This window comes from Mastomys coucha, unplaced genomic scaffold (assembly GCF_008632895.1).
Source record: "Mastomys coucha isolate ucsf_1 unplaced genomic scaffold, UCSF_Mcou_1 pScaffold12, whole genome shotgun sequence".
Lineage (NCBI taxonomy): Eukaryota > Metazoa > Chordata > Mammalia > Rodentia > Muridae > Mastomys > Mastomys coucha.
The window spans coordinates 24,219,002-24,239,819 of record NW_022196894.1 but is presented as its reverse complement, the minus strand read 5'-3'; the positions used below and the strand labels follow the sequence as shown (position 1 = coordinate 24,239,819).

Sequence of the window (20,818 nt, the reverse complement as noted above, 5' to 3'; positions counted from 1 at the left end):
ATACAACCATATGCAGCATATTTTACACAAGGAAAAAAACCACTAACGATGCCTTCCTTTTTATATAAAAAAATTAATATGCTGTAGGCTGACTTCTATCATTTGTTCCTTGTATTTAAAAATAACACTACAAGCCTTCCCTGAACCACTTTCTGTGTCTGTCCTCATATTTAGGAATTCCTGGAAATGACCATAATAGCCTCCGCCCATTCACTGCATGAATGTAGCCATTTTGTATTTGATCATGTTGATGGACATTTGGTGTTTTAATGAGCAGCACTGCAAATTATTATACATACCATTTACAGGTTTAAACAATGTAAAGCTATAGATACTTTCTAGAAAAGTAAAGCTGTGCCCAAAGGGTTCTTTTTAACTTGGTAGATATTGTACAATAATTACCTTCTAGTATGTTTAGTTATATATGAAGGGAAGTATTTACTCATCCATCCCTTCCCACTGTACTTTTAAATTTTACATTTGCTAATCTGATCACTAGCGACACAAGGCTGAGGACAATCTCCTACTTAAAATGATATGTAGGAAAGGAAGAGCAAAGATGGTCTACAAAGCACAGAGGATTAAATTAATGTTTACAGTACAAGATGTTATTTAAACAATAAATAAATAAAAAGAAGAAAGAAAGAAAACCCTCACATGTTCCCCAGAATAAAATATGCACTTGGATACTGAAAGTTGTTCAAACAGCCAGCTGGCTTTGCAGGTCAGCATTTAAAAGCCTTGACAAACAGTCCCTGGGTTCTGACCTTAAACTCCTTGAGCTCCTAGTACCTGTGAGCATGCAGCCAACATTCCATCCCTGGATGCCCTTTACTGGTCACATACTCGATCATTATTAATGCACACTGCAGCAGGACACATAGCATAGAGCAGCTAATACATTCTGAGAGAGCTAATAAAAGTGAGTAAGCCACAGTACCTGGGTGCATCCTTCTTTTTAGTATGTCAAGATCCAGTCCTTTCCGTGTCGCTTCCAAAATCCCAACTATGGGATGCCTGTGTTTGCCACTATTCCAGGTAATCATTGATGCTTTTGGTAGCTTCGGGGTTGATACACTGAGAATTTGTCTTTTGTGTGATTTAACTACTGCATGTAAAGGATTCTCTTCAAGATGTTACCAGCACCCCATGATTTATATTAGTTACTTTTAAAAAATGAAAACCAGTACATTCATGACCTCAAGTCTTATTTCTTTGTTACTAGCTGCAATGCTGCTGAAATATGTGATGTAAATGTACACTTTACTTTGTTATACTCTGGGTTGTTTTCAAACTCAGAAATTCTATTGACACAGAAATGCTATGGCTGTACTAATTTAGAAAGTGTTTACCAGTCTCTGCAACTCACTGGACTCTTGACAGTTTTCCCGAGCTGACTGTTGCAGACAGGGCCACTTTGAGGTTTATGTGGCTAGTGTATGGCAGCATCTTTTTGTAACCAATAATGACATCCTTGTATCTCTGTTACTTGAAGGCAAGGAATCTGAAAGATTGAAGCTTACAGCATATTAAGACCTGCTTTCTCGATTTCATAACAACCTGGGAGCCTGGCAGCTAATGCATTAGCTCTTCAGTAGTGAAAATAAGATACCATTCACTCCTTACTGCAGTACGACAGACAGAGAAGACGAGGAAGTGACTTGAAAGGGAAAGGCTGGCTTAATTTGTTTTATCTGTTAAGCTAGATTCCAAATGGTTTACATCTAATCATAAACAAAGTTTCTTTAGAGACAGAGTTTGAATGCTCATTTTCCTCCCGGTTAGTATGCAAATCTCTTTGCAGCATTTTAGCAAAAGAGAATACAACTCATTTTCTGTGCTTATAAATTGTTCATTATCTTGCTCTCTGATGGCCAATCCATGGCTCCATATGGCATAAATACTAGGTGCTAAAAAAAGGTACATTTGAGATCAAGGCGGAATTCACATATTAAACACAAAAACCCCAAGCCTATCACTTGAAATGTTGTAACAATTTATTGGTACTTATAATTACATGTGTTAGTCTGGAAAAAGAAATGCTCCAACTGACCTAACCAACCCTCAGTGTTATATGTCAGTGATGTTTGAAAAGTCTTCTCATTGTACAAGGATTGTCAATTCATAGAGTCAAAGTAGGGCACAAACACAGTTTCTAAAGAGAAACACCTCTTTTCTTGTGACTATGGGTGTGAAATACTGTAGCCTCCAAGGGTCAGCACCTAGAACTGAGATAATTTTGTTAGATTGCTGAGGATTTTGGACCTCTCAAAGGTTACTTCTTTTCTTCTTTGATAAATAGAAGGTTTTATTTTATCCCCCCCCCAAACGGGAATATCATGTAAATATAATTTACTTAAGTAACTAAAAGCACTCCCTCATGTGTATATTTAACTGCTATTAAAAGTCACAGGATTGAGTCCTGTTTCCATTGACAGAGAAAGTTTGTCTTAACATGAAAATAATACCTAAATAATGACCCTCCTGCCTCTCACTAAAATGAGAAAACAAAGAAATTCAAGGGTCTCCATGGCTCTTTAGATCAAGCAAAGTCTACAGAGAAAACAATATACTGTTCAAAACCATCTCCTGTAGTATGCAGAGGAATTTCTGTAGATTTCCTGCTCCAGCTGAATTTAAGAATCTACCCAGAGACTATTTTTTTTTTCAATTAAAACACTGTGTACCAACAATAAATGATGCTGCAAAGCTTTTAATTAAAAAAAAAAAGTGAAGATGTAAAAATCACACTGTCTCCAGGCATTACATTCATTAAAGGATTAGACCAATACAATGCTTGAATTTTATTGTTCTAAATATGTATTTCAGCTTGTGCTCTCAGATCTATCCTGTGAAGAAAATGAAATGTAAGTAAATAAAATATTCTTTGTTTTTATTTAGCATTTGAAAAATTCAAGGAATCAGCAGACTCAAGTAATTTGAAAGCCCTGAAAATGATCATGATTAAAATATTCATGATTTCTAAAACCAAAGCAAAACAAAACAAACAAACAACAATAACAACAACAAAACCAAAAAACAGGAAACGTAACCGTCATTGTGATCACTTTATGGAATATAGAAGGAGCTCGGGGATCTCCAGGCCTTTCGGTTCTCTTGGGTTCTCCAACTGCGAGGTTTCCATGGTTGTTAGGGCACAAAAAAAAAAACCTGTGATGTTCTCTTCCTTTGCCCCCAAGCTGAAAAGAATGGTGATTTCAACGAACAGTTTCAAAGCAGTTCATTTTCAGATATAACTAAATGAGCCCACATTTTATCCTGCCTTAGGTGTGCATCTCATAGGGTGTCAGATGTGAATTGTGTGGATAATTGATTCATTTCATTACTTTTTGAGACTTAATGGTTCTCAGTATTCTATTCAGGAGATGAGAAGGTGCCATTAATAATGCTGATGATGATGAATGGGAACTGTAATGCAGTGTGACTGAGCGCAAGTGTCAGGAAAGCACTTCTGCCAAGTGGTGCGCTCTGGGTGGGGTCCTCTGTCAGCCAGCTGTTTTCAATTATCATTGCCTCAGACTCTCCCAGCCCTGTCTGTGGGCAGTTCTTCTGAAGCAGGAGTTGGCCAAGAGGGAGCTGTCCTCAGCCCTGGAACCATTCACAGCTTCAGACCCTCTTGGTGACAGTCTCTCCAGTATATGTTGGTCTTTCAGCATCTGCATGCCCCTTCATTACTGCTTCTTTGTATTAATTCTTGGATCTACTATTGTCCTATCTCTTTTTTACACCAACCTGAGTGATTCTTCAAAGTGTTTCCTACACACTAGACTTCAAGGCTGCCCACATCTAGTCTCCTTTGACATAGAATAATAGACACCAGTGACTGGGATGAACCTTAAATGTTGACTCTACTATCCAATTATTACAAGGAAAGATGGTACTGGGAAGCCTCTTAGAGCTTCATGGCTACTGCTTTCTCTTGATATTGAAGGGCCTGTGAAGAAGAGGGAGATAATCAGTCCATAGCATGATTTCAACTGGTGGTTAGGTGTGAACTTTCTTTGGTAAAACACTTTACATCTCTGTGTCTGTTATATTTACCTTCGTTTATTTTCTGCCAAGTTAAAAAAAAAAAATCTTGCTTCAACTAGCTTTAAATACAGTATGAAAGAAAGGTAGAGAATACAAAAAAGTGACTGATATTCATGGGAAATAATATAAAAGAAGTAAATCCACTAAAGATAGTCACAATTCCATGCTAGAGATGGTGTTAGCTAGATGTGTCTATAATAAAAGGTGGGCTATTTTAGAAAAAAATAAAACAAAACAAAAGTTCCACATCCAAACAAGATTCTCTTTGTCTACCTGCATATATTGGAGAATTAATTTGGCATTATTTCTTTGATCTGAGACTCTTGTTTTAAATACCAAGCCAAAAGAAAAGAATCATCACTGGGTGGTGTTGGCGCACGCCTTTAATCCTAGCACTTGGGAGGCAGAGGCAGGCAGATTTCTGAGTTTGAGGCCAGCCTGGTCTACAGAGTGAGTTCCAGGACAGCCAGGGCTACATAGAAAAACCTTGTCTCGAAAGAAAAAAAAAAAAAAGAATCATCCATTACTAGATTTTTGGCGAAAGAGTAACACAAATCTGTGGCAGAATTTTCCCTGTCCAATTACATTAAAATATTAGTACAGCAGGAGTCCTGTGATTAGACAGAGAAAAGGGAGGAAGCATGAAGAGTTGCAGAGACAGAGAGCGACTCAGAGGAGAGAGGAGGAGAAGCCAAGATGGAGGCAGACAGACAGAAAGCAGATCCTGATCCAGCGTAGTTTTAAATAGCCACAGGTAGTTATGATATCATAAAGTATAGAATAATTGGGATAATTTGTCTAATACAGGTGGGCAGCTTTTAACATTATCAACTGGTTCTGAAATTATTGTATGGGCATCTTGTGAACTGAGAATCTATTGACATATAAATCTGACTTGTTAATTATAAGCTTCTAGAGTTTTGTTTCTACTAAGTTGCTGGCTGTTGTGGCAGCTGACAGCGGGGTGGACAGTTGTTGCTTGGGGCTGGCTTGGCAGAAAGGAACTCTGGAGCTCCGGCCCCACCAGAGTGTTGGCGGGCAGAGAGTAGCTGAACAGACCTTGGCAGGTCTTTTAATATTTCCTGCAACACAAATCCACTGGTGAAAAAGACCCATAGATATAGTTAACTCCAAATATTCTTTAGAAATGAAAAAACATAAGAGAGAAACAACTGGCCCAAAGTTCATGTACAAACAGAGAAGGAGACCTATGTTTGGATGCCAGAGAGTATAGGAGAGAAAATACCTGGGAGGGGTGGGGCAGGCTCACTCTGGTGAAAACCTGGTTAAAATGAAATGCATTCTGATTACCTATCAGCTATTTTTTTTAGTAAATTAACTATGTTTCAAGACTTTCACAAGCAGTTTATATATGTTATAAAATGATCTACAATTAGTTCCTCTTAAATTTGTTTTTAACCACTGGATATTTTTGCAATTTGGTTTGAATTTCTCTTTTTGAACTTCTAGATGAATTATTAGTGTAATATTTAATGTAAATAATATATTGTTCTGCTTTATATATAATATAAATATTATTATTGATTATACTAAATAAAACATGTTGCAGCCTGCTTTCATTTCAATTAGTTATACTTTTAATTTACTCCTCTCCCTATAAATAACCAATTATGCTGTCAAAGAGTACATAGTAATTAACAAAATATGGATATGATATATAAATATAAATAACTTTGTAAATTAATTACCAAATTAATAGATCTTTTAATGAGATGTCAACAATCTGTTTGGCTCAGTGGGTTGAACATTTTGTTCAATGTTAGGGATAGGTCAAGGTGTGATGGTACATGTGCTTAATCTCAGAACTCTGAGGGAAGGCTGAGGCATAAAGGACTCAGGTAAAGGCCAGCTTGGACTACAGAACCAGTTCAAGGACATCCTGGGGTAAGAAGTGAGACCCTGCCATAGGATGTAAGCACATAACCAAATAACATAGGAAAGCAAATAACAGACAAGATTTAGACTTGTACCCAGAACTGACAATACAGTGTTCAGTGTTTTTACAAAAAGGCATATCCATATTCAACTTTTAATTCAACTTCTTGTATACTTTGGTGAAATAGCTGAGGGGTAAGCAGTCTGTGCTTTTTGGAGAGATCATGCAATTTACAGTCAAGTTCTAGATGACATGATTTGCTCCTCTCCCACTTCCAAATTATTACAGCTGAATTGCATATTAGCTCATGTTGAGAAATGATTGCTCAAAAGAACATATCCCACGGAATTTGTCATTTCATTTATTTTAAGAATATTATGAAGATGTTGTTTCTCTTGTTAGCAGACTTTTCTTCAGGCTTCTATACAAAGAATGGTTGTACAATTGGTGAGCAATGCCCCTTCCTCTATTCCTCTCCACCTGACTTTCTTTCTCTCCTTCTGTTACTAGCAGGGAAGCATAAGCCAGAGCCAGAGATCAGCCCCACTGCTATATGTCAGACTTTGAGCATTCAGTCAGCAAACTGATGTCACGTTTTGCCTATTTTCTTTTCAGATACTCTCCCTGAACTTCTTCCTTAGTTCTTTTCCAGAATTTCTTTAAAGCATTTTGGAGTAGAATACTGGTGGTACACTCCATATGGAGATGCAGAGCATGCCATTCCCAGTTGGAGTCTCACAGGGTGCTAAGGGACAAGAGGTCATTGCTAGTTCATTTCTATTTACGCTCTTTCAGCTTCCAAAAACAAGCTATGCACACAAGTCATTTCACCTATGACTGGGTTTTCTCAATTTTACAGAGAAGCAGAGTAATATGCTCCCTCCTTATGTCACTGATATTTGAAAGTAAAATATCTCACATGCAGCTATGCACCTGGTCCAAAACAGTTTCTGCTGTGGAAAACACTGGATGATGGAAACAGAGGAGCAGACCAGCAGCTCTCCAGGTTGCTTCTTGAAGTCACCATATGAACAAATTTGCAACTTCAGTTCATAGATTTACAGCACAGGGGAGAACAGTAAGGGTCAGTCTAGCCATCTGTACAAGTGGGAATCGTTCCACAACATCCAAATGAAAAAGAGCCGGGGGCTCCAGTGTGCAGTGTATTTCTTTTGACATCTACTTGTAGAGACTTCTAATCATTTCAAGTGTTGCCTTAAATCTTAAAAACTAGAAACTCTTACTTTTTTTCTACATCTTTTCCTTTTTACTTGAAAACTTTAAATTAAAATTTTTAAATGATTTATTAACTTACATCCTAATCTCAGCCCCTCCTCCTCCCAATCTCCCCCCTCACATGACCCTTTCTGACATCCCACCTCCCCCTTTCCTCTAAGAATGGGGAGGCCACCTCTGGGTACCAACCCACACTGGCACATCAAATCACTGCAAGACTGTACTCACCCTCTCCCACTGAGTCTAGACAAGGCAACCCAGTATGGGGAACAGGATTCAAAGAAAGGCAACAGAGTCATAGACTGTCCCCTGCTCCTGTTGTTGGGGAATCCACATGAAGAACGAGCTGCACATCAACTACATATGTGAGAGGGGCCTAGGTAATTTCTTTAGCATTCATACATGCATACAATGTGTTTGAATCCAGCCTCTCCCACCAACTCTTCCCCTACCTTTCCTTTCCCAGCTTCCTACACGTCTCTGTCCCCTTGTGATTTCTCAGGCTCTTTCATACCCAGTGAGTTGAGTTAGTGCTGCCTGTATGTGTGTGGGAATGAGGCTTTACTTCTTGGAGAGTGAGCTGTCTGTCTCTCAGAGCTTGTATGCTTCAAGAAAAGTAGTTCTTGCTCTCTAGTAAAGAAAACAAAAGCTAACAACTATCAATAGTTCCTCACACAGTGTGTGATAGCATGAACTCATTCCCTAAACATGCTGGGCATTTGTCTGTTTTTGCTATTTTGCAGATTTTGTATGTGTGGTCCCAGTCATTGTGAGTTCATGTGTCCAACTTCCACTTTTATCAAATATTATTACATTACAGATATTCACTCCTTCTAGCTCTTACATTCTTTTTGTTGTTGGTGGTGGTAGTTGGTTGGTTTGACTTTGGTCTTTTGTTTGTTTATCTGTTTGTTTGTTTTTGTTTGTTTTTCAAGACAGAGTTTCTCTGTGTAGACCTGGCTGTTCTGGAACTCCCTGTGTGGACCAAGCTGACCTCAAACTCAGAGATCCATTGCCTTTGCCTCCCGAGTGCTGGGAATAGAGATATGCTCCAAGATCATTATCTTGCTCTCTTTCTGCCTGTCCCCCAGCTTGCATGATGACCCCTGAGCCTGTGTGATATAGCTACCACATTTAAACTTGTACACTGCACTCTCTTTCTTTTTAGCTTGACTGGTAGCTGGTTTAAGACTAACATCAGCATCCTAGGCTGATGTTATTATTTGATGATAACTTTATTTTTAAGAATACAACCTTTCTCTACTTTGAAAACATTACATTTAAAATTGGAGCCCTTATAATGTTGTTAGAGTATATTTAAGAACTCAAAAGTTACTTTTGAAAAACACAATTTGAGAAGGAACTGCTATCCAGGAAGAAGGAAGGATGTCCCTGTAGTCAGAAGACCTATCTTCTAGCTTCAGACTTGCTCCTGAATAGCTCTGTAGGTTCTTCCTGAATTCTTCAAGTGCAAGAACTGATGTCCCTCATACTCTGGATCTCAGGTGTGAGTGACCAGGATGAAATGCACAGAGTCTCCACAAGGGGGTGCAAAGAGCTCAGAAGGAGAAAACAAAATAAGGTTGGGTATGTGTTAACCTTGAAGTCTGTGTTCAATGGCTCAACATTTTCAAATAACAAACAAACTGAGGTACTCAATGTTTTTGGTTGACTTTATGTTATATGGACCATCTTAAATGGAAAAGGCGGAGATTTCTATTTGAAGATGAAATACTCCATATGTTTAGCCAGGAGCTCAGAGGTCAAGGATATAAAACAAGAATTCCTGGGTTGTTCATAGTTTAAGTAGCATACTACGTTTTTAAGATTGTTGCATTTTAGTACTTTAGAATTTTATCACACACACATGAGACTACAAAAGTAATATATATGTGTATATAGATAGATGATAGCTAGCTAGCTATATAAATAGATAGATAAAATTTCAAATTACAAAAATATTACATTACCTCAGATGAGTCTCTACATGGAAAATGAAGTCCCTTATTTGTCCAATGTTCCTGCTTAACCCAGATGGTTTGACTATTTGATCTTAATAGTCATTCTCTGTGCTCAGCTGATAAAATGTTCACTGCATTAGCACCTGGGCTCAGTCCACACAACTGGTAACCGAGACACCATGTTCCTTGTAAGACTTGTCATTGGTTATTTTCAATCTTCTCTGATGCTCACTTTCGTTAGAATCCTTTCTAAAGTTACATTCAAGTATCCAGTTTTCTCTTAGCTTCATGTGTTTATGAACACTATAGATAACCCCAAACCCAAAGCTCAAAAACATAAAAGCTAAATCAAATTTTGCTAGAGTAAAAGATTTTTTGTCTTCTGTTTGGCACAAAACAAAAAAAAACAAATACAAACAAACAAACAAAAAATGTGATATGTCAAATATGACTACTGACTATTGTCCTGGAACACCTAGTACACCACCTCCTGAAGAGTGCTGGGAACCATATACTATGGATGCTTTCAAGATATAACATGCTTATTGTTACTTTAAGGTTGCCTGAAGACAGCATGACTATAAATATCTCCATTTCAGAAGCCAACCAGGCTCTAGTGACCAGTACCATTGTGTACTTCCAGGAAGCCATGACAGTGTCAATGCAGCAAGTTCTGAAGGAAGGCCCTCTCTGTTCAGCACACTATGCCTCCCAGCACAGACAAGGGCAAAAAGCAACCACATTCTTCACTAAAATGCCACAAAATAGTCTCTAGGCCACATGCTGAAATTCTGCTCCACTTAGGACAAGTATGCACAGTTCAAATCACTCTCGGCAGCAAAGTCTATCGTATTCTTACTAGAATAGCCCATTAAGCCCCATTTAAAGCATTCCACTGCTTTCCAAATCCAAAGTCTCAAAATTCACATTCTTCCAGACAAAAGTATGGTCAGGTTTATTACAGCAATACCCTCATCCCTGGTGCAAACTCTGATTTGTAGAAGACACATATGTTCACATTTTAGAGGTTAGTCCCACCGATTATAAACCCACCTTGGAGAATTTGAATTATAAAGGGCTCCATCTGAACAAATGACCAAGCAGAATGAGAATGGTGGGGTGATTATCATCTAATGCTTCTGACATTCTGTCCTTAAAATGTTCCTAGCTAAAGTCTCCATGCTGCAGAATATCTACTTCTAGAATCAAAGCTATCACAATGAAAACTTTTATTGACAGATCTAGTACAAATCTACTTGTCTTCTTTGTGCCTTGAATGATGTAGAGATAGGGTCAATATTTCTTAGTATATTGGGAACTGACCTGTGGGAGTGTGAGTAGGTGGGCATTCTGGGAACACAGATGTGTTGAGTATAAAGCTTACGGCCCAAAGAATAGCCTTCAGTGGTTTAAAATTAGATACTGACTGCTCTTTCTGTATTACTAGGTGTGTAAATTATGATGAGAAATATCCTGATGGCTGGTATATCTGGTAAGGCTCTCTTCAAACTGTTTTATAAAACATGTGGCTGTCTATCCACACTTCTCCTACATAAGTTGAAACAGCCAAGTCTATCAAATTTTGTCTCATTGCAGACATTCACTCCTTCTGTCTCTGACATTTTTTCTGCCCCACTTCCCCACACGAGGATCCCTGAACCTTGGGGACACAGGTATGATATACTTGCCCAATTCAGATCTGCACACTTTACAGTCTCTTTCTTTACAAGTTGATGAGTGATTAGCTTAAGAGTAACAACATCAGCATCCTGGGGAAACACAGCTGAAGGAACATTGCGTGAGTATGAGTCAATAGCTATAGAAATATCAGTTTCAGGGCAGTGTTTGCTAAATGCCTCCTATGATAAGAAATCTATAGCTTTTAAGATTCAGAATTTATTCTATAGCTAGAGTTTGTTAATGATAAAGTAATTATTCTCTCTTGAAAACTTTCCATATAAATCTTCCACTTCTGGAAAAGCCATCCAATATAGCCAGATGTGTCTTCAGTGAGATATTTCTCCAGAAAATTTAAAACAGTTCTTTTAATTCCCTAAATCAAAACTTGCTTATTTTTTCAAACTTAACATTAATAATTCTGTTAATAAAACATTCAATTCCTCAAAGGCAGAGACCCTATATTCTGTATCTTGAATCCTTAACCCCAATATCTCACACAGGTACATTTGTTTAAATACTAATTGATCAAATAAATAGAATGTTGAATAAAAGAAGAAGGAGATGATGGGGGAAAGAAGGGGAGAAGAAAAGAGCAACTTCACTTTTTATATTAGCCCTCCTGTTTTGAAGGACCAAGTTATTGCCACCAGCCCTCCCTGAGGACACTGGCAACGCAGGATGATAGCTGATTCCTTCAAGAACTTGACATTCACCTTCGTATCTGTTTGCTTAAGCATAGCTAAGACCCTGTGTACTTCCCAGACTGTGACAGACACTTGAACTCCTACATGCTCCACCTCATTTCTCCTCTCTTACTTTTGGTGCTAGGTTCTTCCTGCTGATTTTCTTAGTGGTTCTCCTTTGTGGAGTAGTGCTTTCCTGTCTGCAGTGCTGGCTGAAGAGGTGCGGAGTCGATCCTCCTAGACGCACCGTGGCTGTTTTTGCTGTTGGAGACTTGGATCCCATTTATGGTGAGTTGTTCACATCCTTCCGGGTTCTCTTACAAAATCGGGAAAAACTATCGTTGCAAAGCAGATTTACATACTTAGATAATGCATAATTCTTGGGAGACTCAAAGGTATCTATTAAAGAGAGAGCATACAAGATCAAGCCTGAAAAAAAAAAAGAGACAGCAGAGAGAACATACGCCTCACGGACTCATCTCAGAGAATGGCGAAAGAGGCTAAGCACTTTGTTCAATCAACAAACGAATAGAGATGTGCGGAGGTAAACACTCCAAATTAGTGGGAGCGCTTACAATTTAGAAGAGTGTCTCTTCGCTTTGATATCACTCTTTCCCACCCTGTAGTTAGAGTCTTAATTACTAAGCCTTTGCCAACTCGTTTAACTCATCTCAAATAACACTGAATCATGTTTCCTGAAGTAACAGTTGCCAATGGAGAGTCTGAAACCATAAGGATTAGGCACAAGAGAGTCAGCTCTGATGTACTTTCCCTGTAAACCCTCTAAGGAGTCCTGATTCTGCCAATGCCCATGCTATGCTATCTGTTCTATCCTAGTCATATTATAGCCTAGTCATCATTTTCCAGTTTTCACACAGGGGAGGAAAAGGGGAGGGGAGAGTTAGTTGTAGCTGTCAGTCTTATCTGTAAGCAGAGTTGAAAAACACTTGACAGTTTCTGTGTGGCTATAGTTGGTCATCATTTCTTCACCTGTAAGCATTGTCACTTTGTCTAGAGATGGTGAGATTTTTTTCCCTGCCAGGTTTTACATTGTCACAGAGCTGACCAAAGAATTCTTGATAAAAATTAACTTGGCTGCCTTTCAGAAACTTGGACTAGTGTGGAATTTTCAATATCTAAAACAGAGAAGCAAACAACTAAGTTAATAGAAAAACCAAAAACCTAAGAGAGTTTAACTTCCAAATGTAGTATTAAGGGGTCTATGGGGTGCTCAACCACAAAAGTACATATATACCACTACCCACCACCACCCTTCACAATGCTCAGGGAACATTGCAGAAGAGAGGGTCAAAAGATTATAAGAGCCAGAAGCCAGGGAGAACTGTCACAAAACATGTCTTTTAGAGATGATAGGATGCTGTACTCAGGAATCCAGGGCAGCTGTGGCTGTATGCACATGATCAAGCCAGTTAACATTCCAGCATGGAAAGGGAAGACGTATGCAGGATCCAGTTCCTAGAACAGGAGCTATTGACAATTAATGGCCTCTGTGGGATGGTAGAAGTTATGGCCTTAAAGTTATGGCCCTGCTAGGCCAACCATGCTCCAATAGATGGGAGCATGGGTCCCTACCCATGGGTCAGAAATGAGACTCGGTGGGCTATTAAAAATAAGCAAGGAGGACAGGAAATTTAGAGTAGGTAGGGAGGTAGGGAATGGTGGGAGGTGGGGTAGACCTGGGAATGGTGGGGAGGTAGAGGTGGACCTGGAAATGGATAGGAGGTGGGGGTGGACCTGGAAATGGGTGGGACGTGGGATTGGACATGAAAGCAGCTTCCAGAAGTTATTAGAGTAAGTATGATCATTTACGCATAAATGAATTTTCAAAGAATTAACAAAAATATATTAAAAAGAAAAATATTTAGTGATTCTTATTTTCTATATCTTTCTAAGCCTGAAGTCATTACTTAAACAAGTATCAATTTGAGGATTTTTTGTCTAGAAAGGATAATTAAATTACACAATAGCAAATAACTCTTTCTCCTAAAATAAAAATCACTTTTCATGTAGTATCAAGAGAATTATAGTCACTAAACCTAACAAAATGCTTGTCAAAGGAATATTCATGGAAATATTGATTTCTTTTTCTTTATTTAAAAACTTATTTAAAACTATGATTTTCATTCTTCCAAGTAATTTTTTTTCTAAAGAAGAGCACATGGCCTTATTATTATTATTATTATTATTATTATTATTATTATTATTACTATTGTTATCATTATTATTGGCCTTTCTCTCTCTGTGAGGAAAACTCTTCCATTAGGCTACCTTAAATCTTAAGAAAAGTCTCTTGTTATATTCTTAATACCTTACTTCTGGACTATTGTGCTGCAATTTTTTAAAGACTGCTATTGTAGCAATGGTTATATAATATTTTTTCTACTTGCTACATGGTGGTTCATATACCTGACATTAAACCTGCCTGAATAGCCTCAGATTGGGGGAAAAGAAGCACATTACAGCTAACACATTGCCTCAATAACATGCATAGATGGCCCTAAGACCTGGGCCTTAAAATTACAAACTATGAACAGACTGAAATCATTATAAACATAAATAAATAAATAAATAATCAAATAAATAAATGGATAAATTGATAGATAAATAAATAATAAAGGCAAGAAAGAAATTGTCTTCTAAAAAGGTAATGTTTATTTCAATTCTATCAAGTCCTAAGCAATAATTTGAGACTTTTCAGATCTTATCTCTATTTCACAAATGTCAACTTCAGAAAGTGCTCATCAGTTCTTTCAGGGGCTATCTCCTTCTCTCTCTCTCCTAGTTATTATATTAGTAGACCTTTGCGGTGAAATGGGGGTAGGTAGCTTTTGAAGTCAGGTGTGACTGCTCGTATCCTAGGCGCCTTATCCCATGATACAAAGCACTGCTTATGAACATTCCTACATTTAAAGGGCCACCCCCGATAGCAGGTATTGCATTCTAGGATCTGAATTCCTGCCATTTTTCATCCTTTCTTCCAAGCCTTGTGCTAAAGGTTCTGGTTCTTACTTTTCAAGAAATATTTAACCCCTCTTGTAGTGTCTTTTCTATTTCTCCGCATCTTGGAAGGATAGAGACTCAACTGCTTCTTCTCATCTATATTTCTCTTACCAACTCAGAGTGGGCAGAAAGCAGCCACACCTTCTTCTGCTCCTCCTCTAGCCTGTCTGAGGGGGCTCATCCTGCTGAGAAGGAAGTCTTTAACACAATATTGACCTAGAGGCGTGCCTTTTGGTATTCTTATTTCTCTTTGCTAGGACAAAATACAGGAGAGCAATTTAGGCAGTAGTAAACTCTATCATCCTAGGGATTGTTAAGACAGTTCACATCCTAGACCCACACTGTAGTTACATACTATATGAGAATTTAACTATATATTCACACTCTGAACATACCCATTTCCTTTTTAAGTACTCACTATCCCAGGAAATGAGAGCCCTCCCTGATCTTGAAGTTCCTGCAAAACACTATAAGAACAAAATGAACTATATCTACCTCCACATTTCCTACAAAGGATGTGCTCACAGCAAGTTTGATGTGTGAGTTTTATACACATCCTCTGTTAAGAAAGGGGAATAAATAGATAGAAATCGTTTGAGTGGCATTGATGACCTATGAGAATACAGAATAGGAATCTTGGCTCAGTTCTATCTCTGACACACAGAGGATGTTCCCCTACCCTAGGACACCCAATTTAGAAAGCAGGTCACTGAAGCGTCTTAATGGCTGCAATACATTTGACATATTAACCCTCAGTTACTCCTGGACTTTTACTTTATTTCTTCAAAAGTTATTTCACTTTAATACCACCACTTATTGCATATATTAATTGAAATTGCTGTGTTATCCTGACATGAAGGGTCAAAGATTTGACACTCAGGATCTCGCAAACATTGTCCTCAAAAACGAAAAGCTAAGAGGAAAATTTTAACTGCTGATTAAAGGCTAGAACTGTCTGAACTTTGCTATTACTAAATATATAAAATAGGCAATTTTATATATATGTAGCATTTCCTGCCAATATTACATTGCTTAGGTTACCAATTTATTAGACTAGAAATATGAAAGAGAAAAAAGTAGGCACAGGGCTCTATATCCTTATAAGGCATTTATAGGGAAAGCTTTCCCAGCACAGTCCATAGCGATGTCTGATGAGATGTTAGCTCTAAGAAAGGTCCCTGGGATCCCAGCCAAACACATGAGGTGAGAAGAGCATCTCTCAGTCCAGCAATGGCTTCTTTTCACCGTACTCTGCTGACTCAGTGCTCAGATAAATGGATCCTACTTCCTTTTTAGGACTTTTGCACTTGCATGAGGTATTCTAGAATCAGATGCCTCTCTGTGTGGTCACTGGATCCAACAGAGGAAACTTTGACATTTAATGTACTCAGTCTTTCCTGTTGCATTCATGCTTGCTATATGAAGTTCATTATTTATGGGAAAGGAAGAAATTATCCCTCTGGTATATCCTGCTGTGGGTCACATGGTGTATCTACTGGGTTCATCTTATCAAGTCAGCACAGGAAAGTCTTTAGAGTTACAGCCTTTAGAAAGCCAATTCAATTAAAATTATGTAAGCATTGAGGATCTTAATACAGTCTGACTGGGACTCCTCTGAAAGGAGATTAAACATGGAGACAGGAACAGGAACAGAATGGAGGGAAGATGCTGTGAAGACATAAGGGGAAGAAGGCCATCTTTAAGCTGAGGAAGGCGGTCTCAGAAGACAGGCTTCCTGTTGACTCTTGATCCTGAATACCTCCTCCAGAATCATGAGGAAAGAATTCTCTTGATAAAGCCACCCAGATTGTGGTACTTTCCTGTGGCAGCCCTAGCAAACTCATTCAGAATCTCAGCAGGGGAAGGGTTTTCTGAGAATAGAAGGAATTCAAGAAGGTCACTAGTTAAGAAAAGAGAAGATAAGGAGCAAGAATCTTAGCTTGGAGATGCATGAAGATTCATGGCCCTTGGTTCATTTCATAGAGATTTTAAACCATCCCTTTCTGTTCTGCTGTGTGCACACCTCTGATCCCAGGATCCAGCCAGAGTCTCATAGGCAGTTCTCCTCTCTTCATCACCCTCATCCATACACTACACTGCATCCAGTGTCCAGCTCTGCTGCAAAACAAGAGTGTATTCATTTAGCCCCTTGGGTTTTCTTAAGCATGATCAGCTGTGAGCCAGCTTCTCATTTGCTCTTGTCTTTAAATATATATATATATAATTCATATATATATATGTATATATATACATATACATATATATGAATTTTAGCTTGTTGGATTAATTGTGTTTGAGTTTATATTTGAAAAGTAAAGTCAAGTGACTTTTACCATGTATTAAGACCAAAAATAATTCACTAAAAATAGGGGTAAAATTGTGATCTAATGGAAAGTAAGACTGTAAAGCTGAAAGGCTGAATAGAAGCCTATTTTAATAAGGAAGTAAGCATTTAATGTTGTGATGGGAAATGAATTGGAGGTTTGAGAGGTGAATGGAAAAAAGTTAAGGCTGGTGGTAGGTAAAAGCCTAACATTCACTAGAATAGATGGGAGGAGACAACTGTACCTCTGCACATCCACACGTTAGTGAACGCTGATAGTTTACTACGAAGTCCTGCCTTCCTCATCCCACTGGTCCCAAGTGTCCTTGATAAGGATTTCTGACTCTGCTCCCTCCAGGGATGCTCACTCTGACTCAGCCCCTCAGGGATAATGGCCCAGGTACCCTGCCTTCCAGCTATGCAATTTCTCTAACCCTATCCTTTTCTGCACATGTAAATACCCCATGGCTTGTTAGGGAAGGAAGGTGGCATGCTACATTTGCACATTTCTGCTAATAGCAGATGAGTCAGCGTTTTGCAGATGTGCATACCTCCACTCTCATTTGTTCTCCCAGAGGGCTATCTGAGAAATGGTTGCTACCATTCTCAACATGCTGAAGAGGCAGAAACAGATACATTTGAAGATGAAGCCTCGTAGTAAGTGTACCATAGAACTATGACTCACATTCAGGCTTTCTAGACTTTCCTCTGTGAAGAGAGAGCGATAAGGCAGGAAAAGATGAGCAAACCTGGTGGTTCCTATCTGTAATCCCAGTGCTCAGGAGACAAAAGCAGGAAGAGTGCATGTTCCAGCTCGGCCTGGGCAATGTAAGTTCAAAGCAAGTTGGAGCTAAGCAGTGAGATTTCCTCTTTCCCTGTTTCCCAGTGCTCCAGTGAGGGCAGAAAAGAAAGAGGTGAAACATATGTTAAAGTAAGTCAAATCTGTTGCAATTATTATCAATCACATATGAAATCTGGAATCTAACTATAACAACTGATTGATGAATGTGTGGGTTTTACAAAATTGGATAATAAATGAGTCCTTCAACTAAAAAGTTTCTGGCAAAGCCATAGGGTTTTTCCAATACATTTAAACTGAGTTCAGTCGTTAAAAGGTAAACATAAGGCTGATAAGATGGCTTGGTTGGGTAAAGGCAACTACTGACAAGCCTGAGGACCAGAGTTCAATCCCTGGGGATCCTCATGGTGGAAGGAAAAGAAGTGACTTCTACAAATTGGCCTCTGACCTCCATACATGCCTTATAAACAAATGTACACACAAATAACTCCCCTGCTCTAGCCACTTCTAACCACATGAACTTGTACTTAAGTTTTTGAAGACCATTGGTTTAATTACCTCATCAATAAAACACCTATGGTTTTCATAACAACCATAAAAGCGACAGGGAAATTGTAGTATAGAGATTCTATTTCTTCACTACAGGGACAAACTGTCAGAGTCATATCACCCAGATCACAATATTGATGTCAGCAGGATAAATCAATTAAAACTAGCATAAATAATACATGTGTCAAGCCACTGGCCAAACATTCCCAGACAGCAGGCTGTGTTTATGTTAAATTTGCACTGACTTCAGCAGCAGCAGTCTAACAGGAACATAGCTACCATCCATGCACATGTCCTACATGGAAGTAATTATTGACGTAAGGTAATCAGCTTTAATTCTATTTGATGGCATACACCAGCTTAGCTGACCTCAGTAAAGCTTATGTTCTTCAAAAGGTTTTATTTCACTATATTTTTACTTAGTGATTTTTGTCCTATCTTATAAATCATTATGTAAGCATTAAAGTTGCATTGATAGAAAGATAATGTTAAAGATGTAAATTGCTATATGTTCATAGCGTGGTGCTGTATTTGATGCCACAAAAGGGCAGTAACCCTTTGCTGTATCCTTGGCTCATTTTAAATGCTCTACATGCATTGTTTACCTTTTTTTTTACTTCAGAAAAAAGAAATATTTTCTAAGTATCTTTCTTCAAACAACTAATGCTCCCTTTACAGCAATAGATACCATTCTTATCCTTTTCCTAAAGAAGAGAAAAGTGAGCTAAGTAAATAAAATGTAATAACAGCATGGAGGTGAATTGGTCAATTAAAAATCCATTCTAAGAAAAATACTGCAGAAAGAAGTGACACATATTTAACACACTTCAGTTTTCATAATCCATACAAAGTAATCCTTTTGGTAATGTGCATATGGATTCCAGCAGTGAGCTGATGTCTAGCACTCTGAATTCTGGTGGCAACCATGGTATGTTCTTTGTAATCTTCTGGATGCTACCAAGTCTGAGGCCTTCAAGAAAGATGAGTGAAGCTCTTCTGGGAGAGGACAGGAGGAAACAATTTTGACGTTGTAGCTTGTACAATTTCAAGGAGGAGTAATGACCTTGCCATTATAATTCAAAAGCAGATATAATCAATATGTAAATATGTGGGAATGCTTGTGTTTCCTTTAAAGTTAATATATAAAAATGTCAATGAAATTCAGAGTTAGACAAATACCCAGGATAAAAAGAATAAGTATGCAAAAAGAGAGGGCTATAAAATATTACTATTGATTTTTTTCCAGTGACTCAAAAATAGTCATTCAAGAAAATACTGATTTCTGAAACAGCCACTGGAAAACAATTCAAGGTCTCTCAAGGTTACAACTTTGGAAAAGAAATGCTTGTTTAATGGCTGCATTATAGATAATCTAGTTATAAGAACATATATTTGAAAGTTTTTCTTTAATTTAGATCTTGTCTTTATTATGTGTGCATTTTAAGTGCAAACCTGTTACAGTTTACCTCTACAAGCTTACTATGTACTATAATGAAACACTGCACTATTTGTATTTACCACATTTTGAGAACCTAAACATGACACGGGGTTTTAATAATAGCCTAATGTTCCTAGTGACATTTGGGTTTCCTGTGATATGACCTTCAGCAAAGACAGCATTAATATTTAGAGGAATCATATTCATATCAGAGACCATTTCTTTCTGGTTTCAGTTGCTACAATGTAACTGTTTCCAGGCGGATTAATCAGTAATGGCGTAAGCCGATCATTCTGGGAAATTTGCTCCTTACACTGACTCAACTATCATTGTGGCCAGAAAGGCAGCTGTAAATGTTTTTCTCAAGGGCACCAATAAATCTCTGTTGCTCCAGTGATCCAAGAAAGGACAGATTTCAACTCCTCCATGCACTGCCTGTCACCTGAGAGATGACACCCTCCCCTCCCCCCTTTTTTTCCAGGTGCTGAAATGGCTGGAAGTCCAACATTTGGAATCTGCCCTCCTCCTCAAAACACTGAACTGTGCCCTGCTCCATGTTTTGGTGCGTTAGGTCCTCCACCTCCATATGAAGAAATTCTAAAAGCAAACTGATTTTACCCAGATTCAGTAGCTACATTTGTACACAGAGTCAATTTTAAGCACAATTCCTTGGCTTAGTTGAAATTCCTGGAGACCTGTTGTAGAGCCTGAGCATTTGCAAGCAGACAAAAGAATGGAGTGGATGGCAGAAAGAAATGTTTGCCCTCGTGATGCTTTAGTAGTGAGTGAGAGAACTCGGGAGCATTGCTCTGTTACCCTTTTAGACTAGACACTTTAGTTCTTAAGGAGGCAGAAATAGATGCAAACGCTTGCAGTAGTCTGGCCTCCCACTTCTTCCACATCATATTGTTTGATGCCCTGACAACCCCATCCTCATCCAGTCTCTACCAAAGAGTCAGTGTAAAATAAATAATTTAACAATGGCTTACCCATAGATTTGGGTGTGACTAGAGGGAGAATATTGGGTTGAAGTTGAAATGAGGGTAGAGGAAGAAAATCCTGTTTGCAATTGATGGAGGAAAATAAGTGAAAAAGAAGAGGAAAGATCACAAGATTCAACACAAGAAGTTTCATTCCCCAGCTGGAGCAGAGAGAATGTGTACCTGGAAGCAGAAGAT

General features: G+C 38.4%; 1 protein-coding gene across 1 annotated transcript; it reads left to right on the top strand.

Moving 5' to 3' along the window:
* Positions 1-963: 963 nt before the first annotated feature.
* On the top strand, positions 964-20,252 carry Tmem207 (transmembrane protein 207). The gene is made up of 5 exons (XM_031364661.1): positions 964-1,038; positions 2,830-2,867; positions 10,595-10,639; positions 11,656-11,798; positions 20,122-20,252. The coding sequence occupies exons 1-5, from the start codon at positions 964-966 to the stop codon at positions 20,250-20,252; spliced, it is 432 nt and encodes a 143-aa protein (XP_031220521.1).
* Positions 20,253-20,818: the final 566 nt, after the last annotated feature.